The sequence below is a fragment of the Brachyhypopomus gauderio genome, unplaced genomic scaffold (assembly GCF_052324685.1).
Source record: "Brachyhypopomus gauderio isolate BG-103 unplaced genomic scaffold, BGAUD_0.2 sc117, whole genome shotgun sequence".
Taxonomy (NCBI): Eukaryota; Metazoa; Chordata; class Actinopteri; order Gymnotiformes; family Hypopomidae; genus Brachyhypopomus; species Brachyhypopomus gauderio.
The window spans coordinates 28,039-55,887 of NW_027506938.1; the positions used below are offsets into that span (position 1 = coordinate 28,039).

General features: G+C 41.7%; 1 protein-coding gene across 1 annotated transcript; it reads right to left on the reverse strand.

The window, feature by feature from the left end:
* On the reverse strand, positions 1-27,798 carry LOC143497940 (E3 ubiquitin-protein ligase TRIM35-like). Its single transcript, XM_076993599.1, has 6 exons — positions 27,297-27,798; positions 25,244-25,339; positions 24,905-25,135; positions 9,322-9,344; positions 8,817-8,935; positions 1-2,989 (listed from the first exon to the last, which is right to left on the reverse strand). Exons 1-6 carry the CDS (start codon positions 27,549-27,551, stop codon positions 2,445-2,447), a joined length of 1,269 nt encoding a protein of 422 aa, XP_076849714.1. The 5' UTR covers positions 27,552-27,798; the 3' UTR covers positions 1-2,444.
* Between the last annotated feature and the right edge of the window lie 51 nt (positions 27,799-27,849).

Below are 27,849 nucleotides of genomic sequence, written 5' to 3' on the forward strand. Positions count from 1 at the left end.
TATTTTATGTTCACGGTGTCTCAACCTGACAGGGTGTCATTACAGGTAGTTGTTGCAAGTCACCTTCTGTGGAGTTTATCAGTATAGAACATACTTCGCAAGAGTCTGACACTTCCTGTAGACCAAATCGTTTTCTGTTGCAACAATATGCTGAACAGCCCTTGTGGGGCCCTTCTTAAGATTTATAACTTAAAGCATTTAAGGTAGCAATTATATCTCATTTTAAAATCACTTTAACTGATGAACAAAATATACTGTTGCTGACATTATTGCTAAGCAATAAACTCATTTTCTCAAAACTGGGCTGGCAGTCCTGGTGTTACAAGCACTGGAGCCGGTGGCTTCCCCTTTGATCTCTTGACAGGGAACTACCGGAGCTACCGGCCTTCGGCCCCTTGGGAGCGTGTGCAGTCCTCTTTGGTGTCACTGGGGAGCACACACTGGCCTCAGGCTCAGTAGCAGAGCTCGCAGTCCCTCTAAGTGCCACTGGGAGGCGCGCAACAGTATTGCTCGCATTCGGTGAGCGTGCACTTCCCTCACTCACCACTGGAGGGCCACAAGTGCTGGGCTCTGTAGGAGGCGCTCTGGTGAGACCATCAGGAGACGGGCCAGGTGGTTCCTCCTCTTGCGCCTCCATCTCCTCCTCCTCCTCCTGTGAGGAGAAGTAGCTCTCCATGCTGGCACCCTCTGGGGTACTGTCCACTGGGCAGTCCATGTGTAACCCACCTCGGCAATGCTAAAGTGGATCACAGGGTAAAAGTATAGTACACAGAGTACGAACTAGTAATAAGACCTTGGCCAGAATCAGAAGATACCAAGTTCGTCAGGAGTCGATAAGATGAGCAACAGTGACAAAGCAGACGGCTGGGAAAACAAATGTTGAGTAGTCACCCTTGTATTGTTACAACACTGGGAAAATATTCAGATCTGTATAAAACTCCACAATGAGACTACCCAATTAATGCAAAACAAACAAAGTGTACACATAAAATAAAGTAAAACGTCCGTTGGGGCCCTTAAAAAAGCGAAATTGTTGTAGGTGCAAGAGGTACAAGTATATCTCCTCAGAGATGTCTCTCAGAGGTCCTGGTTCGCCATCAAGTCCAATCTGAATCACTTCCTGGCCCGTGAATTCTTCCAGGCTCCTCAAAAAACCTGACGTATTAGCAAGGTCATACTCATCACACTGTCCTCAGATCAGTGGCGTGCACAGACATTTTGGGGGGCAAGTGCTCGGGGGGGTTGAAGGGCACTTTTTAGCGCACGTGGTACACTTAATTATAATAAAAATTACAAGCACATGTTGAATGAAATTTGACATTTTATTTGTAACATTCTCTAAAGTGAGTTTTCAATGGAGAAAAGTCACACAGCCAACTGATAAAATTCATATCCAATATTAACTATATACAGTCATGTCCTTCAGTTAACTTCTGTTTACCCTCCACTGTCTGCAGGCCTTGTTGCATATATTTTGCAATTAGTAAATCAATATAGGCCTACAATTAAGACAGTAAAAAGTCCAAAAAGTACGAGAAGGAGTTATAGGCTACTGAGTGTTGTCATTACATGAATGCAAATGGGTATTTTTCCACAGGTAATGGGGAACTTCCCGTTTCTTTCACAAACGAATGTGTTAATTTATGTTGCCTAACAAAACCTATACAACAGAAAACGTTCAGCTTAACACATAGATTTGCAAACTCTACCTTAATTAATTGTATGTGGTCATCCTCATGTTATCTATCATTGATTTGGGCTAGAGCGACTAGTTTATCAGGTGACCAGTCGGCTAAAAATGCTTAGTAGTTTGGTGCTGTATGAGACATTTTACTGCACAAGAAAATGATTTCACGTTGGGCTTAGAGGGCAAACAGTACGATTTTACTTGATGTGTATGTGACCTGGCTGGTGGGGACGGGAGAAGAAGTCTATCTGTGAGCGTGTGTGCTGTACTGAAGACGCTTCCTTCCTTTTGCTGAACTGAACTGCTGCTGCAGCGCATCTGGTGTTAAAGGAAGAGAGAGGTCGGGTGTGTGCGAGGTGGTGGCTCATTTCAGGTCATTGTTTTTAATCGCTCAGGTTTTCTAAAGATCATTTCAAACCGACCTCAGTAAAATGAAAACCGAAGTTTGAAAAGGACACTTTCGTTGATAAAGGGCAGATTTGGTGGTGCTTTAGCACCACCTGATGTCTATGTGTGCACGCCACTGCCTCAGATGCATCATCATGGGTTAACTGTAAACTGCCACACATTACACCAACCCCATAAGTCTTATTAAATCTAAATTCTTGGTTTTGTTGCACATTACAGCATTATATAATGGTTCAACATGAGAACTAAAGTTCAAAACAGTTTTCGTTCATATAAATGAATCAGTCATACTGTATATATATACATTTCATTAAAATATGTTTGAAGATTAAATTAATCCAAGGCAACATTAATTTTGCTGTTCCACTGTTACTGATATCTTCGCTGGTAAGATCCTCATAGAAGAGGAACTTTCATTATAGAATAATGGGAAAACAGTGTGAGTAAAAGTGTGTGTTACAGTGCACAGGTGTGAACTGGTTAGAAGATCAGTGAATGTTACTTTCCCCCTGTCCCAGTCCAGCTGAACTCTGACCCTCTGCACTTTCTCAGAAGGTTGGAGGGGGTAATATTTCTGTCCTGGCCACTGTGTCCAGTATTTATCAGTGCTCATAATGTAGCATAGACCCCACACTGAATTCCAGTAAGACTTTCCCTTTCTCCATTCAGACTCTCCAATTACACCCAGTTCCCATATTTCACTGTCTCCAACATCAACATCCCAGCAGTGTATCCCTGAGTTAAAGCCCTCAGAGCCCAGGACACACACATGCTGATCAAATCTCTCTGGATTATCAGGAAGCAGTAATTTGTATGGTCTCTGTTCTACAGTAGTGAGATCATCAGACAGGTGGAGGCGTGGATGTGCAGTGTTGGGGTCCAGAGTAACAGGGTCTGAGGAGAGAGAACAGAATGAATCATCATGTTCTTCATGTGTTTATGTGATGAGGTCACATCTACAGACTGCAGGCCCTTAACTCTGAGTGAAATGCTGCAGTAGGTTGATAAGAGGGAAGTGATGGTGATGTTGTGTGTTCACCACACACCCCTGCAGTACTTGTGTGCTTGTTGTTTTGAAGATTGAAATTGTGTCTATTTGATTAATTATAATATGTTTACATGTTGTCTCTAGTGATGTTTACAAACAACAAGATTTTAACCATCTGCTCGACATTCTGGAGTTTTCCCAGTATGAAGTTTTCATTTCTGGACCAATACCAACTGCACGTCGAGGCAGTGGTCACATTACCAGACTGCTGGCTCTAAACAGCTGGTTCGCTACAGCCTATGCACATCAGAAGGTAAACTTCATTGACAATTTCAATGTCGGAATGTAGATTGACCAGTAAATTGAGAGCTTTGCCTTTTGGCTCAGCTCCCTCTTCACCACAACGGTCCAGTACAGCGTCTGCAATACTGCAGCCGCAGCACCGATCCGCCTGTCAATCTCTCGTCCCATCCTTCCATCACTCGTGAAAAAGAACCTGAGATACTTGAACTCCTCCACTCGAGGCAAGGACTCATTCCCGACCCAGAGAGGTCACTCCACCCTTGTCCAACTGAGAACCATGGTCCAAGTTTTAGAGGTGCTGATTCTCACCCCGACTGCCTCGCACTCGGTTGCAATCTGATCCAGCGAGAGTCGTAGGTCCTGGCCCAATGATGCCAACAGGACCACATCATCCTCAAATGGGAGACGCGGAATCCTGAGGCCACCAAACCGAACCCCCTCCACCACTTGGCTACGCAGAGAATTTCTGTCTATAAAAGTTATGAACAGAATCGGTGACAAAGGGCAGCCCTGGCTGAGTCCAACTCCCACCGGGAACCAGTCTGACTTACTTCCGGCCATGCAAACCAAGCTCCTGCTCTGTTTGTACAGGGACTGGATAGCCTGTGGCAGCAGGCCTCGTAGTCCATACTCCCGGAGCACCCCAAGAGGAATCCCGAAGGACACGGTCGAATGCCTTCTCCAAATCCACAAAACACATGTGGACTGGTTGAGCAAACTCCCATGCACCCTCTAGGACCCTCGCAAGGGTGAAAAGCTGGTCCAGTGTTCCATGACCAGGACGGAACCAACATTGTTCCTCTTGTAATTGAAACTCGACTATCGACTGGACTCTCTTCTCCAGTACCACTACATAGACCTTACCAGGGAGGCTGAGGAGTGTGATCCCCCAATAGTTGGAGCACAATCTCCGGTCCCCCCAGAGCCTTGCCATCAAGGAGTTTCACAACTACCCTGGTCACCTCAGCCTGAGTGATGGGCAAACTCCCGTCCAAGTCCCCGAGCTCTGCTTCCTCCATGGAAGACGTGATGGTGGCATTGAGAAGATCCTCAAAGTATTCCGTCCACCACCTAATGACATCCCCAGTTGAGGTCAGCAGATCCCCAGCCCCACTGTATACACTATTGGTCGGGAACCGCTTTCTCCTCCTGAGTTGCCTGACGGTTTTCCAGAATCTTATTGGAGCCAATCGAAAGTCACTTTCCATGGTCTCACCAAACTCTTCCCACACCCGAGTTTTTGCCTCCTGTACCCATCTGCCGCCTCCGGAGTCCCACGAGTCAACCAGGCCTGATAGGACTCTTTCTTCAGAATACATTGGGTTTGGCGATTGCCGCCATGACAGGCACCGACAACCTTGCGGCCACAGCTCTGGTCCACCGCATTGACAACAGAGGCGTGAAACAAGGCCCATTCAGACTCAATGTCTCTGGCCTCCCTCGGGATGCGGTCAAAGCTCTGCTGGAAGTGGGAGTTAAAGACCTTTCTGACAGGTTCCTCTGCCATGCACTTATAGACACTTCTGTGCTTGAACATGGTGTTTGTTATGGACAGACTCTGACGATCACAGAAGTCCAATAACAAAACACCATTCGGGTTCAGATCGGAAAGGAAATTCCTCCCAATCACGTCCTTCCAGGTCTTACTGTCGCTGCCCACATAAGCATTGAAGTCACCCCAGAATGCCCAGAATGGGCAACTTCTAGTATCCCCTCCAAGGACTCCAAGAAGGTTGGAACTGCCATTTGGTGCATAAGGACAAACAACAGAGCCCATTCCCCAACCCGAAGGCGTAGGAAAGCAACACTCTTGTCTAAGGGGGAAAACCCCAACACACAGGCAGCGAGCTGGGGAGCTATGAGTAAGCCCACTCCTGCCCTCCGCCTTTCACCCTGGGCAACTCCAGAAAAGAATAAAGTCCAGCCTCTCTCGAGAGGATTGTTTCCAGGACCCAAATGTGTGTTGAGGTGAGTCCAACTATATCTAGTTGATATCTCTAAGACTCGCACACCAGCTCAGGCTCCTTCCCAACCAGAGAGGTTACCTTTATGTCCCAAGAGCCAGATTCAGTAACAGAGGATCAGTACGCCAATGCCCCCACATTCGGCCACCGCCCAATCCACAATGCACTGAACCCCTACTATAATATAATAATAATAATAATAATAGAATTTTATTTATAAGCGCCTTTCAAGACACACAAGGACACTTTACAAGGGAATAGGCAACAAGAGATTAAATAAACTAAAAAGGATTAGAATAAGTCACAACAATTTAAAATAAATCATTAAATAACTAAAAACATTAGAAAGAAGCAGCAGATGAGAAAAGGGACACACATATACATAAACACGGACACATGTGAACCTACATATTCAAGAAGGCAATACTAAAAAGGTAAGTTTTTAAGAGCTTCTTAAAAGTAGTTAGGGATGTACATGTGCGGAGATAGAGGGGGACAGAGTTCCATACCTTAGGACCAACAACACTAAATGCTCTTCTACCATACGTGTTGAGTTTAGGACCAACAACACTAAATGCTCTTCTACCATACGTGTTGAGTTTAGGACCAACAACACTAAATGCTCTTCTACCATACGTGTTGAGTTTAGGACCAACAACACTAAATGCTCTTCTACCATACGTGTTGAGTTTAGGACCAACAACACTAAATGCTCTTCTACCATACGTGTTGAGTTTAGGACCAACAACACTAAATGCTCTTCTACCATACGTGTTGAGTTTAGGACCAACAACACTAAATGCTCTTCTACCATACGTGTTGAGTTTAGGACCAACAACACTAAATGCTCTTCTACCATACGTGTTGAGTTTAGGACCAACAACACTAAATGCTCTTCTACCATACGTGTTGAGTTTAGGACCAACAACACTAAATGCTCTTCTACCATACGTGTTGAGTTTAGGACCAACAACACTAAATGCTCTTCTACCATACGTGTTGAGTTTTGCAGTGCGTACGGATAGAAGGTGAGCATCTGCAGACCGAAGTGAGCGTGATGGTGTATATGTAGAGAGTAAGCCAGAAAGGTAACAAGGAGCCAAACCAGGCAGGGATTTAAAAACCAAAAGTAGTATTTTATACTGGATACGGTAATGAACCGGTAGCCAGTGCAGGTCTTTTAATATGGGGGTAATGTGTTCCCATGTCCTGGTGTGCGTGAGTAGTCTAGCTGCCGAATTCTGGACATACTGCAACTTCTTGAGGCTACTCATAGAGAGCCCAATTAAAACAGAGTTACAGTAGTCAAGTCTAGAAGTAATAAAAGCATGTATAAGTGTCTCCGCCACTGAGTCAGTAAGGGAGGGGCGCAGTCTGGCGATGTTTTTAAGATGGAAAAAGGCTATTTTGGTGACGTTCTTTATGTGTGCATCCAGAGAGAGTGTGGAGTCTAAAATAACACCCAAATTGCGAACCTGTGCCACCGAGGATGTGACGAAACCGGGAAGAGATATAGTTGGTTGGCCAATCTTCATGAGTGTGGAGGGTGATGCCACAAGAATGGCTTCAGATTTATTACTGTTCAGTTTCAGGAAGTTGTTATTCATCCATTTTTTAATGTCAATTAAACAGCTAACCAATGCATCAGGAGGCAATGGGTCGGAAGGCTTCGTGCTGATGTATATTTGTGTGTCATCTGCATAGCAATGGAACTGAAGACCACGTTGTCGGATAATATTACCAAGTGGAAGCATGTAGATGATAAAAAGAAGGGGGCCTAGAACTGAACCCTGAGGGACACCGTAGGAGTGAGACAAAGTGTCTGATCTAAAACCATCCAGTGAAACGAACTGCTGCCTGTCCGTGAGGTATGACCGGAACCAGGCCATTGCCATGTCAGTGATCCCAGTCCAGGATTCCAGTCTGTGGAGCAATGTGTCATGACAGACAGTATCGAATGCTGCAGTAAGATCAAGGAGGACAAGGATGTTCACTAGTCCAGAATCAGCTGCCAGCAGTAGGTCATTCATGACTCTTACCAGGACAGTTTCAGTGCTATGATTCGTTCTAAAACCAGATTGAAATTGTTCAAAGAGGTTGTTAGAGATGAGATGTTCTTTAAGTTGAACAGAAACTACACGCTCAAGCACCTTACTCAGGAAAGGCAGGTTAGATATGGGACGGTAGTTATTAAAATCATCAGGGGTAAGTCCTGGCTTCTTTAGTAAAGGAGTAATAGCGGCCAGCTTTAAACTGAGAGGAACTGAACCGGTACTGAGAGAAGCATTAATGATCTTGGTGATCGGTGAACAGAGTGTTGTCAAACACTCTACTACTACTACCTCTCCCACAGGTGGTGGGCCCATGGGAGAGTGAACCCAAGTATCTCTTTCTGACTGTCCACGGCCAGGCCCCATGGGTAGAAACCAGGCCACCAGGCGCTCACCAAGGGGCCCCTCCCCCAGGCCTGGCTCCAGGGTGAGGCCCCGATAACCCTGATCCGGGTGAGGGTAACTGTTATTTATGAGTTCCATAGGGGTTTTTGGATCACTCTTTGTCTGGCCCATCACCTAGGACCAATTTGCCTTGGGAGACCCTACCAGGGTCACACCATTCCATATAGCCCTGGAGCAGGGGGTGTCTGCTTGGGCTCAGCTGGACTTCAGACTGTGGGGAGGTGGAGTTGTGTCTGGGTGTTTGGAGTGGTGTGTCCTGTTCCTGGAACAGTGCACATTGTCTCTGGGGTGTTTGCTAGGGTCTCCCTAACTTCACAACCACACTCCTCTGAGCACAATGACTTCTCTTAATAGGTTTGAGGATTGTGGGAAGCCCCTTAGCCTGGAGTCTCAAGGACCCATGTCCCACTTCATACAGCCCTATAGGGTAAGACTCAGAGTGATGGTCTTCCTCTCATCTGTGAGATGGGTCCTCCTCCTGGTAGAGGAGACCAAACCCAACATACAGCACAGGAACCTCTTACACTGATTCTCCTTTGTTAGGGATGGGGGAGGAGGCAGGATGGAGGAGCAGGTGGAGGTGGTGGTGTCCTGGGGAGAGTGGGTGGTGTGTAGAGGGGAGAGTGGGTGGTGTGTAGAGGTGGAGAGTGTGTGGTGTAGAGGTGGAGAGTGGGTGGTGTGTAGAGGTGGAGAGTGGGTGGTGTAGAGGGGAGAGTGGGTGGTGTGTAGAGGTGTAGAGTGGGTGGTGTGTAGAGGGGGAGAGTGGGTGGTGTGTAGAGGTGGAGAGTGGGTGGTGTAGAGGTGGAGAGTGGGTGGTGTAGATCTCCTCATGGACTGACTGTCTCCCCTCAGACCAGCAATCAACTGGTCGTCCCCCTCACTGTTTATACTAATACAGCCTTTAATACTGGAATAGTTCATTTACCAAACACACAATGTTAATGTTTCTCTCTATATAGAGTTCTAATTGTGAGGAGAACAGAATTACTCTAATTAACACCAAAACTCACAGTACTGGAGAATCTTCTGCATTCTCTCCCAGACTCTGAACTTCAGGTTGGAAAGATGTTTTGCTACATTGATCAGAGCTCCTGACACCTTCTCGTGTTGTTTTGGGGTGTGATGAACTCTGGAAATGTAGAAAGCTATTATATTATTAAAATATATTATATATATTATTATATCATTATTTATCTTATTCAAAGTATTTAACGTTAAAAGTAACATGTGAAATCTTTCATAAAATCCATCAATATGTATTGAAATGTCTGCACATGGTCAGTGTCACGGTAGGCGGGGTCAGACCCACAGGGGAGCTGCCCACTTCACATTCCATACATTCCTCTACATAGCCCCTCTCCCTTTCTAATTCACCCACATACTCCATCATCACTGACACCTGTCTGTCATCTCCACACTTCCTACTTCAGCCCACAAGTTCTGCCAGTCGTTTGAATGTATCAGAACAATCACAATGTGTAAAAATGTGGAGATCAAACAGAAATAATCACTTACTGTTTCAATGTGGACAACACGTTCTGAGAAGGAAACAGAGGGACAATTGTGGCTTTTCCTTATATGATAATAAAATCTATGGGTCTAAAGACCCTTACACAAACACACACTAAAACAAATGTCAAATGGCCAAGATGGCCAGTGAGTGATTCTTTTTCTTCTACATTGGTGTATTTAACATGTGTAGTGTCTGTGCCTATGTAATACATTATGTAGTGTTTAAGTTTAAACTAACTGGTTTAAAATTCATTTCTCTTCTTGCTTATGTTCAGTTGAGCAGGACAAAGAGGTTGAAGAATGTGGTTTACATATGGGTTTGGTTTAGGTGAAAAGGGACCCTAGTCCAAGGGTCAAAGGTCTGGTGGGCCCTTTTCCTGTCTCTGTTTAGACTAAGTATTGAGGCCCTTCTCGCCCTACTCATCTTTCTTTTTCAATATGTATGATGGTTTACAGATGTGAGGGACCCTATGACTTCTTTGTTTAACTCGCATATAAATATGGGTAGACTGGCAGTGTTCGAGAGAGGAGATTCACAATTGGCCCGAGACCTCTCTCAAGCAAGACCTAGGTGCTTGATTTGATGCTGATCTTTTTTTTACAATAAACTTATTATTGACAACTAAGACAGTGTCGGCGGAGACTTCTTCATTCATCATCACAGCATTGCTAAAGAAGAAAATACACCTCAAGAGTTGGCACCCCAGATGGGACCGTGTTGTGACTGACAGCGCTGCTGACGACCTCTGCGCACTTATTCCTGCACCAGGCCAACAAACGGGTGAGCTGGTTTCTCACGTGTTTTGGGTGTTGGTTTATTCGTAAGGGCTGTTGTGTGGTTGCTGTCTAGTTGCACCGAGAAGAATCATTTATGTGCCATGCTGTGTTGCTGTTAGAGAAACTCTCCGTTTTAAATTTGGGTTTTAAATTTGGGGATTATGGTGGTGCATATGTTGAAATATGGGAATAGAGATGAATGGGAAATAGTGAAGATAAAGGTTTAAAGTTGAAGTAAAGAATAGGAAATGGTTTAAGTGTAGAATAGCGTAACTAGTAATGATAACAGTGTGCTAAATAACACCATGCGAGAGTAAGTTGTTTGGGCCCTTGACTTCTTAACAGTAAGACATGTGTACATTAGTCACTGCATGAAAGTTGGCTTTGTGATATAGTCTGATTTGGTTAAAAGTAAAGAGACTAGTGGTAACCCTGGGCCCAGGGCAATTGGCTACTAATAAGCATAAATAGAGGATTAAAGAGGAAAAGGTAAAGAGATAATGAGAAATGAGTTTAAGAGTTAAAGGTTAAAAGTTAAAGGAAAGCCGCAGATTTGGTTTAAAGCCCTCTGGGAGGCGATGTTAGATGGGCCAAAATCCTGGAAAGTCACTAGGTGAGTTTCAGGTCAGTTCAATGGAACTGGTGGTGTAGCGTTAAGATTCATTGTAGGTTCCCACTCAACATTAGCTGACGAGCTGTGTTCGAAGCAGCCTGACATTTGAATTGTCTACACTTCATATGGTAGCAAAAATTTTTAATGTAAGAGAAAAGGAAAATGAGAAAAGGAGCGGCTATAAAGCATGCTATAGGGAAGTGTATGAATGAGTCGACTCTGAGTGTTTGGGATTTAGTGGTTTGTAAGTTTATGCCTGGTTTAGGGTTGAGAGTTGTTTTGTGTTTTGTTTGAGGTGGAGAGTTGTCCTTTGCCTGGGTGTCTGTCTGTGTGTGTGTGCGAGCTGAGTTGGTCTCTCTGTGTGTGTGCGTATCTTGGTGGAATGCCAGATGTGTGTGAGAAGCTGAGTGAGTTGGTTTCCATGGATTATATGATTTTATATTAAATAAAGGCCTATATAAATGTTAGTAGTTGAGTTATATATGATATAGAAAATTTATGAGCCTTTTTGGGGGACTTGAGTTGTTAAAAAATAAATAATTAATAAATAAATAAAAATGCATGAGCCTTCGGAAAGAGGACTATGAATAAAGATGAGAACTTATGAGCCTCTTTCCAGGGACTTTGTTAAAATCTATGAGCCTCTTTTGAGTGGACGTAGGATATTTGAGTAAATTATATGAGCCCCAAAGAAGGACATTTATTCTTTGAAAGAAGATCAGGGAGGATCATTTGTGTGCACCAGCATAGAGAAACATTTTGTTTTTGGAGTAAAATAAAATAAAATGAAGTTTTTCATGTATGGTATAGAACTTTAATTGAGATGGACATTTGGTAGACATATGATATATGTGTTGGAAGATAACTTGGCGTGAACTGTGCTGCTCAGAGTGTCGAAACATTAAAACTCTGGTCTGTTCCTTTGTTTGTTCATGGTGTGTGTGTGTCGAGAAGGAGGAGGGGCCACTGCTTGAGGTCTGCTAACTCCAGCCTGACAAAGGCCAGTGTGTCTACTGACAAACTTTTTGACCAATCCCCTCTTCCTGAATATATATGTGTATAATCATTTAAAGTCACTAATGTTGATATATCTAGTCCAGTTTCACATTTAAGCTGTTAAAGGAAAATTTTCAGTTTGGGGTTTAATAGATGCATCTCTTGTTCTGTGTATGCAAGATACTACATGCTGTGTAGTCTTTTTATAGAACAAACCTTGGCAACAGATTGACTAGTTGATGCTTTAGTTACTTGAGGCTACTTTGATTTAGACTCTGTAAGGAGTTGTAGGTGAGAGTTTATCTCTGTGCATGGTTACTTCTTATTTGAGTTGTATTGGAGATCCATTTGTGTTTATATGGTGGTTTGAGGTGTATGGGAGTTGTGCATTGGTAATGAGTAGGTGATTGTCTTGCAGTGGATGAGAATACCTTTGGTGATAGTTGGTCTGTAGCTGGAGTCTATGCTTTTCCCTTGGGGTTGTTTTTCTTTCTAGGATATTTGAAGTGGTTTTATTTACAGTTTGATAGAGTGATTGGGAGTGACCAGTATTGTGAATGTACATTAATGTGGTTTGATTCCTCTGGAGTTGGCAAATTGTGTTCTTTTTCTCTTTGATTGCAGCAAAATAGTGATAAATAAATTTAATAAATTGATTGGTTAATTGATTAGTTATAAATACTTGAAAAAAGGAAGATTAATAAATAAGCACGTAAATAAATTTAAATAATTTAATTAAAATAAATTTGAAAAAAGAAAGAGGCAGGAAGTCAGTAAATTTTTAAATAGTCTTAAAGGAGTCTCAGTATTTTTAGTCAGTTTAACCTATAATAAGGGAATTAAGGGAGCTGTTGCAATGTCGGATAAGGACAGTAAAGCGGTAAAAGTACTTACACCTGTTGATGTAGTGCAGAAGAATAATCCTTTAGTTAAAGGTATTGCAAAGATGTCAGAGAAATGGAATAAGCGTTGGCCTGATATAGATCAACCATGGCCACTGGAGGGGACCCTTAACCCGGATGTGATCAAAACAATGCAAGTGCTTGTGTCCACATACAAGGCAGGACAAAAGAAGGGTAGGAAAGGTAAACACCGCAAAGAGAAGAGACATGCAGAGCTTGGGTTTCTCCAGTTGTTTGAAAAGGAAGGACAGAAGATGATAAAAGTTGCAAAAGAAAAGAGAGAAAGAAGTGCAGAAGATATAGAAAAAAGTGAAAGAGAAACGGAACGGCTGACGTCAGAAATTGAGACCCCTTTCTCTCACACGGATCTGGTAAAGAAGCCCCCTCCCTATGAGAAGGAAGTGAAGTTTAAGGAAATCTATCCTCAGCTCCCAGTGATCAGTCAAGAAGGCATCTATAATGTCAGAGATGAAGATGATAAAATAATAGAAACTGGACAAGCGGAGACAATTATCAAGATGTATCCAAGTTCTAAAAGCAAGAAGGAAATCGTAAGTCTGGAAACTAAGGGTAAAATGAAGGTTAAGAAGATGGTTTCTGAAGATGATGAAAGTGACCTGGAGGAAATCAGGGGTGGATATGACCCTGAGGTCAGAAGAATGCTGGAAAGAGCGGAAAGGAAGGGAAACAGAATGTGGAGGAAAGAAGATTCAGAAGATGAAAGTTCAAATGAAAGTGAGAATGGAGACAGTGATGGAGATATTGAGTGTAGGAGTTCTTCATATTCAAGAGGGTCTTGTCTGGCAGCATCTAGTACTGGGACAAAAGAAGACAAGAGGAGAGCCTCAAGGGAGGTTGAGCGACAAGGCTCCCCAAGATCAGAAGCGAAATATGTATTGCGCTCAAGAAAAGGGAAGCGACCTGAGAAGATGTGTCCAGTCATCATTCGAGGGCAGAGTATGGAGTACAAGCCCTGGCAGAATACTGATATGTCAGACATACTTGAGAAGTTGCCTACTCTTCAAGATGGAGCACATCCGTGGATTTCAAAGTTGGAAGAGATCATGGTGGGGACGCAGCCTGCCATAGGAGACATTAAGAGACTTTTGGCTAATCTCCTAGGGGTTCCAGCTATGGAAGAGATCATATTGAAAGCTGGACTGAATAGATATGTGGGAACTGCTGTGAATGATCCTGAGTTGTTTTCTGCGAATAGAGGACGAGTGTGGGGAGCACTGAGAGATACATTTCCAACAAACGTACATCCTGATAATATTCTCATTGAACCACTGGGACAGGAAGAGAACCCAAGAGCCTATGTATCAAGAGCACATCAAGTGTGGAGGAATGTCACAGGACGTGATCCAGATATGAATCAAATGGAGCAATCAATCCTGAGAGCAAAAATACAGAAGGGGCGGCCCTTACCAGTAAGAAGCAAACTGGCAGAAGTAGTTGGTCTTGGAAGTATGACCAAGGGTGTTTATACAGATCATATAGCCCATCAAGTGGAGCTATACCGGAAGAAAGACCATGACCAGAAAGAACAAGATCAAGAGATTCTAAGAAAACTTAATCAAATACAGCTGCTAGATAACAAGAAGAAGGAGAGAGGCTAAGTGGAAGGCTTTTGGCTTTGATTCTTCAGTGTTACAAATTGCAGACCAATAGGCAGGTAGGAACTTATGGTTTCAGCAATTAACTCATTCTGTAAAATCAGTAAGGAGATTGAAATGTCCATGTGTGGTGAAAGTGCCAACGCCAAGCACATGGCCTTCAATTTTAGAGACAGTACCAGAACCGCTACTTGCTGAGTGTCAGTTTTTTGCGCTATCATGGTTGTTAGTTCAACAACGTTCATCTACAGTTACTATGCTGGCATTGTCTAAGTATTTGTTTAAGCCTAGGTATGATTGCTCTTGGCTGGAAGAGTTGCCATATATGAATTGGTTTGATGAGGATGATAGTGTGATGACAGCGGTTCCTGATGCTATGGATGTGCAACAGGTAGCGGCTGAAGACTGTTTTTGTTCTAATGCTACGCATAACATACCGGGAAGGTTTATGGGCATATCAGACTGTGATAATTATATGATGGATTTGAGTAATTATAAACGAAAGACAAAAGATGAGTTGTATAAAGTAACTTTTCAGGTTCCACATCATAGACGGGGTATGACATTAATGGTAAAGAATCAAGTTTTGCCTGTAAATGTGACCATAGGAAATTTCAGAGATATTTGGTGGATTTGTGGTGATAAGGCATATATATTTTTGCCGCATGGATGGACAGGATGCTGTTACATGGCAACGTTAAAGCTTCCGTATGAGGTTTTCTCTGTTCAGAGAGGGAATAGATCTGATGAGGATCACTCTGATGCTGTTTCTGGAGATAGACCAAGAAGAGAACTAGCACAATTTCACGAGGTGGAGTCCTTCCATTGGAGGATAAGTCTAGGAGAGAAGTGGGGTATAGGTTTATTTCCATGGTATGGTGTAACATTTCTGGCAGATCATATTGATAATATTACATATACCCTACAGGGTTTTGCAGATGAAACTATAAAGGGTTTTGATCATTTGACAAATACTCAGAGGAGTCACCGTCTGACGTTACTGAAGCATGACATGGCTCTTGATTATCTTTTGGCCAAACAGGGAGGTTTGTGTGTAGCTTTGAACTTAACTGGGGATGCCTGTTATACTTTGATTCCTGATAATTCTGATATGACTAGTGTTATTGATGCATGGAAGAACATTAGGGATGCGTTTGGTCCATCTGAAGGAGCTGGATGGTCTGCGAATGCCTGGTTGCGAGAGAGATTAGGATCAATGGGAGCAGCAATGGTTCAGATTTTGATAGCAGTTCTCCTATCATTGTTTGTGATGTTTTGTGGTTGTACGCTGGTGTTGACCTTTGCAAAGGCTATGATATTGAGATGGGTTGGAGTTGTGATGCCTGGAGATTCGGTTCAGATGCCGTTGTAGCAGAGGTCTGATATAGGTGATGACGAGGAGGTGGTGATAGAAGGTGAATTAGTGGAAAAGTATCCATTTTGATGGTTATTCACATTTATTGTTTTGACATTTGTTGTTGTTTTTTAGTATTCTAGTAGTTTTTAGTACAATAGAGTGTGTGAGTGTGTGTAGGGGGGAAATGGAACAGGTGACTTATAATTTGGAGTGTGAAAGTATGATATGGTGAATTTTGCATTCCATATAGGATTAAGTCTGTGTTTGATGTTTAATTCACATACGTCTGTTGTTTTTGCAAAGATACTGGTTGGTGTTTTTTCTTCCCCTCCAGAACAAATAGTGGGGAAGGCTGCTATGAGGGGTTCAGGAGCTAAAAAATGGACAATACAGAAGGACTCTGAACAAGGATGTTGAGAGATGGTGTCCAGAGTCCACAGGCTATCGACACTACACTGAGAGTCAAGCTGCTGAGGAGCTGCAGAATGACACATCAATATGGTTTACTCCATATGCACATTTGCATACTAGTAGATTGTATGATAATATTAATCTGAATAAAGTAATAATGTGTTTTGAGTGTATTCTATGGGTAACATTTGCAAATATGATGGTTGATGGTGATATAGGATGATGTTTCTGTTAGTTGGATGAGTACATGTGGGACCTCAGATGTTTTGTTTTTTCCTCGATGCTAGGGAAAGGGGTAACTAGGTAAGGAAAGGTTCGAATTTCAGGTCCGATGGGTCGACCAGCCTGGATTTGAACATTTTGACTTTATTTTCTGAGGTTTCTATATGTATTTGTTAAGCTATATAACTACTTCATTTGCTTGTGAGGTGTATTTTCTTCTTTAGCAATGCTGTGATGATGAATGAAGAAGTCTCCGCCGACACTGTCTTAGTTGTCAATAATAAGTTTATTATAAAAAAGAACAGCATCAAATCAAGCACCTAGGTCTTGCTTGAGAGAGGTCTCGGGCCAATGTGAATCTCCTCTCTCGAACACTGCATGTCCACTCATATTTATACACAAGTTAAACAAAGAAGTCGTAGAGTCCCTCACATCTGTAAACCATCATACATATTGATAAAGGAAAACGAGTAGGGTGAGAAAGGCCTCAATACTTAGTCTAAACAGAGACGGAAAAGGGCCCACCAGACCTTTGACCCTTGGACTAGGGCCCCTTTTCACCTAAACCAAACCCATATGTAAACCACATTCTTCAACCTCTTTGTCCTGCTCAACTGACCATAAGCAAGAAATGAAATGAAGTTTAAACCAGTTAGTTTAAACTTAAACACTACATAATGTATTACATAGGCACAGACACTACATATTTCCCCCCTTCGAGACTACGTAGAGTCTCGAAAACAAGAAAATTTCATATTTGTTACATGTCATATACATTTTTGTACCAATCACATTATAACAACTCTCCTATAGTGCTTCCTACAGCACACTTAACAATACAACATCTTTGTGGAGTGTAAGAGCAAAAAACCTGTCAGGCAGAAATCTTTCTTGAAATGTCCATCAAACAATCTAGACAGGAAAATTCTCTTACGGCCCCTCTGCCTAGGCGACCACATAAAGTACTCCAACCAATTTGAAAAAGGAAGATATTTCAAGCAAATGAAGTAGTTATATAGCTTAACAAATACATATAGAAACCTCAGAAAATAAAGTCAAAATGTTCAAATCCAGGCTGGTCGACCCATCGGACCTGAAATTCGAACCTTTCCTTACCTAGTTACCCCTTTCCCTAGCATCGAGGAAAAAACAAAACATCTGAGGTCCCACATGTACTCATCCAACTAACAGAAACATCATCCTATATCACCATCAACCATCATATTTGCTCATAGAATACATTCAAAACACATGATTATACTTTATTCAGATTAATATTATCACACAATCTACTAGTATGCAGATGTATATACGAAGGAAACCATATTGATGTGTCACTCTGCAGCTCCTCAGCAGCTTGACTCTCAGTGTAGTGTCGACAGCCTGTGGACTCTGGACACCATCTCTCAGCATCCTTGTTCAGAGTCCTTCTGTATTGTCCTTTTTTTAGCTCCTGAACCCCTCATAGCAGCCTTCCCCACTATTTGTTCTGGAGGGGAAGAAAAAACACAAACCAGTATCTTTGCAAAAACAACAGACGTATGTGAATTAAACATCAAACACAGACTTAATCCTATATGGAATGCAAAATTCACCATATTATACTTTCACACTCCAAATTATAAGTCACCTGTTCCATTTCCCCCCTACACACACTCACACACACTATTGTACTAAAAACTACTAGAATACTAAAAAACAACAAATGTCAAAACAATAAACGTGAATAAATATCAAAATGGATACTTTTCCACTAATTCACCTTCTATCACCACCTCCTCGTCATCACCTATATCAGACCTCTGCAACAACGGCATCTGAACTGAATCTCCAGGCATCACAACTCCAACCCATCTCAATATCATAGCCTTCGCAATGGTCAACACCAGCGTACAACCACAAAACATCACAAACAATGATAGGAGAACCGCTATCAAAATCTGAACCATTGCTGCTCCCATAGATCCTAATCTCTCTCGCAACCAGGCATTCGCAGACCATCCAGCTCCTTCAGATGGACCAAACGCATCCCTAATGTTCTTCAATGCATCAATAACACTAGTCATATTATCAGAATTATCAGGAATCAAAGTATAACAGGCATCTCCAGTCAAGTTTAAAGCTACACACAAACCTCCCTGTTTGGCCAAAAGATAATCTAGAGCCATGTCATGCTTCAGTAACGTCAGACGGTGACTCCTCTGAGTATTTGTCAAATGATCAAAACCCTTTATAGTTTCATCTGCAAAACCCTGTAGGGTATATGTAATATTATCAATATGATCTGCCAGAAATGTTACACCATACCATGGAAATAAACCTATACCCCACTTCTCTCCTAGACTTATCCTCCAATGGAAGGACTCCACCTCGTGAAATTGTGCTAGTTCTCTTCTTGGTCTATCTCCAGAAACAGCATCAGAGCCTCATACGGAAGCTTTAACGTTGCCATGTAACAGCATCCTGTCCATCCATGCGGCAAAAATATATATGCTCTATCACCACAAATCCACCAAATATCTCTGAAATTTCCTATGGTCACATTTACAGGCAAAACTTGATTCTTTACCATTAATGTCATACCCCGTCTATGATGTGGAACCTGAAAAGTTACTTTATGCAACTCATCTTTTGTCTTTCGTTTATAATTACTCAAATCCATCATATAATTATCACAGTCTGATATGCCCATAAACCTTCCCGGTATGTTATGCGTAGCATTAGAACAAAAACAATCTTCAGCCGCTACCTGTTGCACATCCATAGCATCAGGAACCGCTGTCATCACACTATCATCCTCATCAAACCAATTCATATATGGCAACTCCTCCAGCCAAGAGCAATCATACCTAGGCTTAAACAAATACTTAGACAATGCCAGCATAGTAACTGTAGATGAACGTTGTTGAACTAACAACCATGATAGCGCAAAAAACTGACACTCAGCAAGTAGTGGTTCTGGTACTGTCTCCAAAATTGAAGGCCATGTGCTTGGCGTTGGCACTTTCACCACACATGGACATTTCAATCTCCCTACTGATTTTACAGAATGAGTTAATTGCTGAAACCATAAGTTCCTACCTGCCTATTGGTCTGCAATTTGTAACACTGAAGAATCAAATCCAAAAGCCTTCCATTTAGCCTCTCTCCTTCTTCTTGTTATCCAGCAGCTGTAGTTGATTAAGTTTTCTTAGAATCTCTTGATCTTGTTCTTTCTGGTCATGGTCTTTCTTCCGGTATAGCTCCACTTGATGGGCTATATGATCTGTATAAACACCCTTGGTCATACTTCCAAGACCAACTACTTCTGCCAGTTTGCTTCTTACAGGTAAGGGCAGCCCCTTCTGTATTTTTGCTCTCAAGATTGACTGCTCCATTTGATTCATATCTGGATCACGTCCTGTGACATTTCTCCACACTTGATGTGCTCTTGACACATAGGCTCTTGGGTTCTCTTCCTGTCCCAGTGGCTCAATGAGAATATTATCAGGATGTACGTTTGTTGGAAATGTATCTCTCAGTGCTCCCCACACTCGTCCTCTATTCGCAGAAAACAACTCAGGATCATTCACAGCAGTTCCCACATATCTATTCAGTCCAGCTTTCAATATGATCTCTTCCATAGCTGGAACCCCTAGGAGATTAGCCAAAAGTCTCTTAATGTCTCCTATGGCAGGCTGCGTCCCCACCATGATCTCTTCCAACTTTGAAATCCACGGATGTGCTCCATCTTGAAGAGTAGGCAACTTCTCAAGTATGTCTGACATATCTGTATTCTGCCAGGGCTTGTACTCCATACTCTGCCCTCGAATGATGACTGGACACATCTTCTCAGGTCGCTTCCCTTTTCTTGAGCGCAATACATATTTTGCTTCTGATCTTAGGGAGCCTTGTCGCTCAACCTCCCTTGAGGCTCTCCTCTTGTCTTCTTTTGTCCCAGTACTAGATGCTGCCAGACAAGACCCTCTTGAATATGAAGAACTCCTACACTCAATATCTCCATCACTGTCTCCATTCTCACTTTCATTTGAACTTTCATCTTCTGAATCTTCTTTCCTCCACATTCTGTTTCCCTTCCTTTCCGCTCTTTCCAGCATTCTTCTGACCTCAGGGTCATATCCACCCCTGACTTCCTCCAGGTCACTTTCATCATCTTCAGAAACCATCTTCTTAACCTTCATTTTACCCTTAGTTTCCAGACTTACCATTTCCTTCTTGCTTTTAGAACTCAGATACATCTTGATAATTGTCTCCGCTTGTCCAGTTTCTATTATTTTATCATCTTCATCTCTGACATTATAGACGCCTTCTTGACTGATCACTGGGAGCTGAGGATAGATTTCCTTAAACTTCACTTCCTTCTCATAGGGAGGGGGCTTCTTTACCAGATCCGTGTGAGAGAAAGGTGTCTCAATTTCTGACGTCAGCCGTTCAGTTTCTCTTTCACTTTTTGCTATATCTTCTGCACTTCTTTCTCTCTTTTCCTTTGCAACTTTTATCATCTTCTGTCCTTCCTTTTCAAACAACTGAAGAAACCCAAGCTCTGCATGTCTCTTCTCTTTGCGGTGTTTACCTTTCCTACCCTTCTTTTGTCCTGCCTTGTATGTAGACACAAGCACTTGCATTGTTTTGATCACATCCGGGTTAAGAGTCCCCTCCAGTGGCCATGGTTGATCTATATCAGGCCAACGCTTATTCCATTTCTCTGACATCTTTGCAATACCTTTAACTAAAGGATTATTCTTCTGTACTACATCAACAGGTGTAAGTACTTTTACCGCTTTACTGTCCTTATCCGACATTGCAACAGCTCCCTTGATTCCCTTATTATAGGTTAAACTGACTAAAAATACTGAGACTCCTTTAAGACTATTAAAAATTTACTGACTTCCTGCCTCTTTCTTTTTTCAAATTTATTTAATTTAATTATTAAAATTTATTTACGTACTTATTTATTAATCTTCCTTTTTTCAATAAGTATTTATAACTAATCAATTAACCAATCAATTTATTAAATTTATTTGCCACTATTTTGCTGCAATCAAAGAGAAAAAGAACACAATTTGCCAACTCCAGAGGAATCAAACCACATTAATGTACATTCACAATACTGGTCACTCCCAATCACTCTATCAAACTGTAAATAAAAGCACTTCAAATATCCTAGAAAGAAAAACAACCCCAAGGGAAAAGCATAGACTCCAGCTACAGACCAACTATCACCAAAGGTATTCTCATCCACTGCAAGACAATCACCTACTCATTACCAATGCACAACTCCCATACACCTCAATCATCATATAAACTCAAATGGATCTCCAATACAACTCAAATAAGAAGTAACCATGCACAGAGATAAACTCTCACCTTCAACTCCTTACAGAGTCTAAATCAAAGTAGCCTCAAGTAACTAAAGCATCAACTAGTCAATCTGTTGCCAAGGTTTGTTCTATAAAAAGACTACACAGCATGTAGTATCTTACATACACAGAACAAGAGATGCATCTATTAAACCCCAAACTGAAATTTTCCTTTAACAGCTTAAATGTGAGAACCAGACTACATATATCAACATTAGTGACTTTAAATGATGCAGGTATTGGTCAATAGTTTTGTCAGTAGACACACTGGCCTTTGTCAGGCTGGAGTTAGCAGACCTCAAGCAGTGGCCCCTCCTCCTTCTCCTTCTCTGACACACACACCATGAACAAACAAAGGAACAGACCAGAGTTTTAATGTCTCAACTCTCTGAGCAGCTTAACACAGTTCGCGCCAAGTTATCTTCCAACACATATATCATATGTCTACAAAATATCCACCTCAATTAAAGTTCTATACCATACATGAAAAACTTCATTTTATTTTATTTTATTCCAAAAACAAAATGTTTCCCTATGCTTGTGCACACAAATGATCCTCCCTGATCTTTCTTTCAAAGAATTAATGTCCTTCTTTGGGGGCTCATATAATTTACTCAGATATCCTACGTCCACTCAAAAGAGGCTCATAGATTTTAACAAAGTCCCTGGAAAGAGGCTCATAAGTTCTCATCTTTATTCATAGTCCTCTTTCCGAAGGCTCATGCATTTTTATTTATTTATTAATTATTTATTTTTTAACAACTCAAGTCCCCCAAAAAGGCTCATAAATTTTCTATATCATATATAACTCAACTACTAACATTTATATAGGCCTTTATTTAATATAAAATCATATAATCCATGGAAACCAACTCACTCAGCTTCTCACACCCATCTGGCATTCCACCAAGATACGCACACACACAGAGACAAACTCAGCTCGCACACACACACAAGCAGACACCCAGGCAAAGGGACAACTCTCCCTCTAAGCACAAAACAACTCTCAACCCTAAACCAGGCATAACCTTACGAACCACTACATCTCAAACACTCAGAGTCGACTCATTCATACACTTCCCTATAGCATGCTTTATAGCCGCTCCTTTTCCCATTTATCTTTTCTCTTACATTAAAAATTTTTGCTACCATATGAGGTGTAGACAATTCAAATGTCAGGCTGCTTCGAACACAGCTCGTCAGCTAATGTTGAGTGGGAACCTACAATGAATCCCAATGCTACACCACCAGTTCCATTGAACTGACCTGAAACTCACCTAGTGACTTTCCAGGATTTTGGCCCATCTAACATCGCCTCCCAGAGGGCTTTAAACCAAATCTGCGGCTTTTCCTTTAACTTTTAACCTTTAACTCTTAAACTCATTTCTCATTATCTCTTTACCTTTTCCTCTTTAATCCTCTATTTATGCTTATTAGTAGCCAATTGCCCTGGGCCCAGGGTTACCACTAGTCTCTTTACTTTTAACCAAATCAGACTATATCACAAAGCCAACTTTCATGCAGTGACTAATGTACACATGTCTTACTGTTAAGAAGTCAAGGGCCCAAACAACTTACTCTCGCATGGTGTTATTTAGCACACTGTTATCATTACTAGTTACGCTATTCTACACTTAAACCATTTCCTATTCTTTACTTCAACTTTAAACCTTTATCTTCACTATTTCCCATTCATCTCTATTCCCATATTTCAACATATGCACCACCATAATCCCCAAATTTAAAACCCAAATTTAAAACGGAGAGTTTCTCTAACAGCAACACAGCATGGCACATAAATGATTCTTCTCGGTGCAACTAGACAGCAACCACACAACAGCCCTTACGAATAAACCAACACCCAAAACACGTGAGAAACCAGCTCACCCGTTTGTTGGCCTGGTGCAGGAATAAATGCGCAGAGGTCGTCAAGCAGCGCTGTCAGTCACAACACGGTCCCATCTGGGGTGCCAACTCTTGAGGTGTATTTTCTTCTTTAGCAATGCTGTGATGATGAATGAAGAAGTCTCCGCCGACACTGTCTTAGTTGTCAATAATAAGTTTATTATAAAAAAGAACAGCATCAAATCAAGCACCTAGGTCTTGCTTGAGAGAGGTCTCGGGCCAATGTGAATCTCCTCTCTCGAACACTGCATGTCCACTCATATTTATACACAAGTTAAACAAAGAAGTCGTAGAGTCCCTCACATCTGTAAACCATCATACATATTGATAAAGGAAAACGAGTAGGGTGAGAAAGGCCTCAATACTTAGTCTAAACAGAGACGGAAAAGGGCCCACCAGACCTTTGACCCTTGGACTAGGGCCCCTTTTCACCTAAACCAAACCCATATGTAAACCACATTCTTCAACCTCTTTGTCCTGCTCAACTGACCATAAGCAAGAAATGAAATGAAGTTTAAACCAGTTAGTTTAAACTTAAACACTACATAATGTATTACATAGGCACAGACACTACACTTGAAATATCTTCCTTTTTCAAATTGGTTGGAGTACTTTATGTGGTCGCCTAGGCAGAGGGGCCGTAAGAGAATTTTCCTGTCTAGATTGTTTGATGGACAATTCAAGAAAGATTTCTGCCTGACAGGTTTTTTGCTCTTACACTCCACAAGATGTTGTGTTGTTAAGTGTGCTGTAGGAAGCACTGTAGGAGAGTTGTTATAATGTGATGGGTACAACAATGTATGACATGTAACAAATATGAAATTTTCTTGTTTTTCGAGACTCTGCGTAGTCTCGAAGGGGGGAAATATGTAGTGTCTGTGCCTATGTAATACATTATGTAGTGTTTAAGTTTAAACTAACTGGTTTAAAATTCATTTCTCTTCTTGCTTATGTTCAGTTGAGCAGGACAAAGAGGTTGAAGAATGTGGTTTACATATGGGTTTGGTTTAGGTGAAAAGGGACCCTAGTCCAAGGGTCAAAGGTCTGGTGGGCCCTTTTCCTGTCTCTGTTTAGACTAAGTATTGAGGCCCTTCTCGCCCTACTCATCTTTCTTTTTCAATATGTATGATGGTTTACAGATGTGAGGGACCCTATGACTTCTTTGTTTAACTCGCATATAAATATGGGTAGACTGGCAGTGTTCGAGAGAGGAGATTCACAATTGGCCCGAGACCTCTCTCAAGCAAGACCTAGGTGCTTGATTTGATGCTGATCTTTTTTTTACAATAAACTTATTATTGACAACTAAGACAGTGTCGGCGGAGACTTCTTCATTCATCATCACAGCATTGCTAAAGAAGAAAATACACCTCACATGTTTTGTACGTGTGTTTAAGTGAGAGAGAGACAGACTGAGTGATTCTTACTAGTAAGAACGGGATGTTCTCAGCTTCCATCTTCTTCTCTGCGTTTCTGATTTGATCTGAAAGAGATGCTATTTCTCCACTCATCTCCTCAATCTTCCTCCTCAAAATGTGACTCTTCTGCTCCTCTTCCTCCTTCAGTGCAGCTAGTCTTGCTGCTTCTTCATATCTTAGAAACTGGTGGATCTTCTCAAACTCCTCCTTTATCTGCCTCTCTGTGTGCTGGGCCTGATACTGGAATGGGAGATGATGAGGAAATATAAACTGTCTAAATGTGTGTGTTTCATTATGGTGTACATGGACAGTGATCACAGCACCATTCTGAACTCAGTGACCTTTCACCTTAATGTGTGCTGCTGTTTTCTCACAGACTTGTTTATGTTCCTCTAAGAACTTCAGATGCTGCTGTAGAGACTCCAGTGAGGTCTTGAGTTTGTCCTGTAAAACACGGGTTTAGTAGAGGACAGTGTGAGTCTTACAGGACTCATCACTGTATCTGTATAGATGTGCTGGATATTTCAGAGATTATAACGACTGAACACAATGGTGTGATTACTATGATTCCTTATCATCCTTTTACTATCAAATGGAGATGTTTGCTATATTGTAGCAGGTGGTATATCAATGGTTTAATTATATTATGTTTCATTATGAATGAAGGTTCTGATTTAGTTGTCTGAAATGTCATCATTTGACAAATGTAATCTAGACTGTCTAACATATATTTCAAGTAGGGGTGGGACGCGATCAAAAAAATTAATCGAATTAATCGGAAGCTTTGTAATTAATTAATCGAAATTAATCGCATTTCAGTATTTAACATGAGAAATATTCATTTAAGTTTGAATGAATCAATGAACATAATCATAAACTTCAACATCTTGTTTATTTTTCCACCAGTCTACTACGAAGACCAATATATGTGTAGTGTGCAGAAAACAGTTCAGAACATTGGAAATTCTGACCAAAAATGTTGTTTAATTTAGGGAGTTTTGCTCAGGATATTGGAAGAATTGAAGTAAATCAGAAGATGTTTTTTAATACCATTTTAGATGGTAGACTTTCTTTAATTTCCCAGGCCTCTGCCACAGGCATCTCCATAGTGCCTAGAAGTGGTCTTCTGCATGCTCAAAGCAAATGACTGGATCTTCATCATCTATAGATTCATCATCTATAATATGAGCTGTCACACCAAGATCATTCTTGTTGCTAACAGAGGTCCAGTGATCCCCAGTCAGAGCCACATTTGTGGCACTCTTCACAATAACCTGTTTTAATTCTTTCCTCATCATACAGCTGCTGGATTTTCTTCGACATTGTCTTTCTGGGGTGAGTTTCCCAAAACGTTCTTACGTACGAGGTTAAGAAGTACCTGGCGCTAAGAACGTTTTGCGAAACTCACCCCTGGACGGTAGTTCGTAACTTGCATCAGTTGACGCAATTCGCAGCGCTTCTTGTAAGCATTTATCTTCGACCACAGGGAGCGGACAACACAAATAATGTGACGCATCATGTATAAACGCGTGCGGAGTCGCGCGCCATTCGCGAAAGTTTAAATGAAGGTAATTTAAAAACCAGGACGTTTCCTCACAGGATGTGAATTACGGACGTTTGGTCACCCTATCGTACTAGGAATACATTTAGCAGCTAAATTACCATTACTGACCTGCGCGTTAAGCTGGGCGTACACTGTGCGATTTCTGGCCCATTTTCAGCCGATTTTTCACTCGTTTCGGCTCAATCGCGTGTCGTGCATCGTATAGTTTACACAGGTAAACGAGGAACGATTCACACCTCACGACCAACTCCCGATCAGAAATTGCAGCGTCGCAAGAACGTCAAACATGTTTGAAATTCAAATCGCTCCTCGTGAGAGTATCGCACTGTTGAAGCAGCTCCACGAGCCGTCGTACAGTTTGAGCTGGAGCTGAGTACACGATTTAAAATATCGCACAGTGTACGCCCAGCTTTAGCCGCAACATGTTTTGCGTTGAGGTGGTAACGAAGGGTGGAAGTGCTCCTGTGATAAGCGAACTCCTTCCTACATAAAATGCAAATAACACTATTTTTGTTTGTACTTCCATCTGGAAGTTTCTTATATTTAAATTTCCCATCCACCAACGTAGCCTCTTCAGTCATCTCCATCATGCTCATCTTATTGTGCGTCCATATAATCTGTATGCCCGGAACTCGCGCACTGAGAAACATTCCACGGTGCAAAAGTGTCTCGTCCGTTAAATGCGTTAAAATGCGTTAATTTTTTTAGTGCGTTAATTTTTTTAGTGCGTTAATTTTCCTGTAATTAATTAATCGAAATTAACGCGTTAAAGTCCCACCACTAATTTCAAGATAATTGTAAACATTGGAAAAACATTACAGTTAAAATGAAGAGCACCTCAGAAGATCTCTGACTCCTGCTCGCTAGAAAAGCCTCACACAGGTCCTTTAGTGCACGATTACAAGGAGGATCATCTCTTGAAGATCTTCTCCTACAAACTGGACATTCTTGAGATCCCTTGGCTTCCCAGAACTGCTGCAGACAGGTTTTACACACACTGTGGCTACATGACAGTAAAACAGGATCCCTGAAGATGTCACAGCACACAGGACATGAAAACTGTTCTTCTGACAGAGGGTTTGTAGCAGCCATTTCCTCCAACAGCTGCTGTGCTGTTTCTCTGTAATGTCTCCTTCTGTACAAACTTCACTTTCACTTTTAGATCGTCTGCAAAAACACCGTAGCACAGGAGAGAATCAGGTACTGTAGTCCTTTATCCAGATTTTAGTTTAAATTCCTTTCATAAATAAAGCAGAAAGAAGTAAATACCAGATTTAAGAGGTTTTCATAATATTTATAAATCACCTGAACGCAGAATTAATAAAGACTAGTGTGTCACTCCCAGACTTACTTCCTCAAACAGGCAGGCGTTCACAGGGAGGAGGAGCTT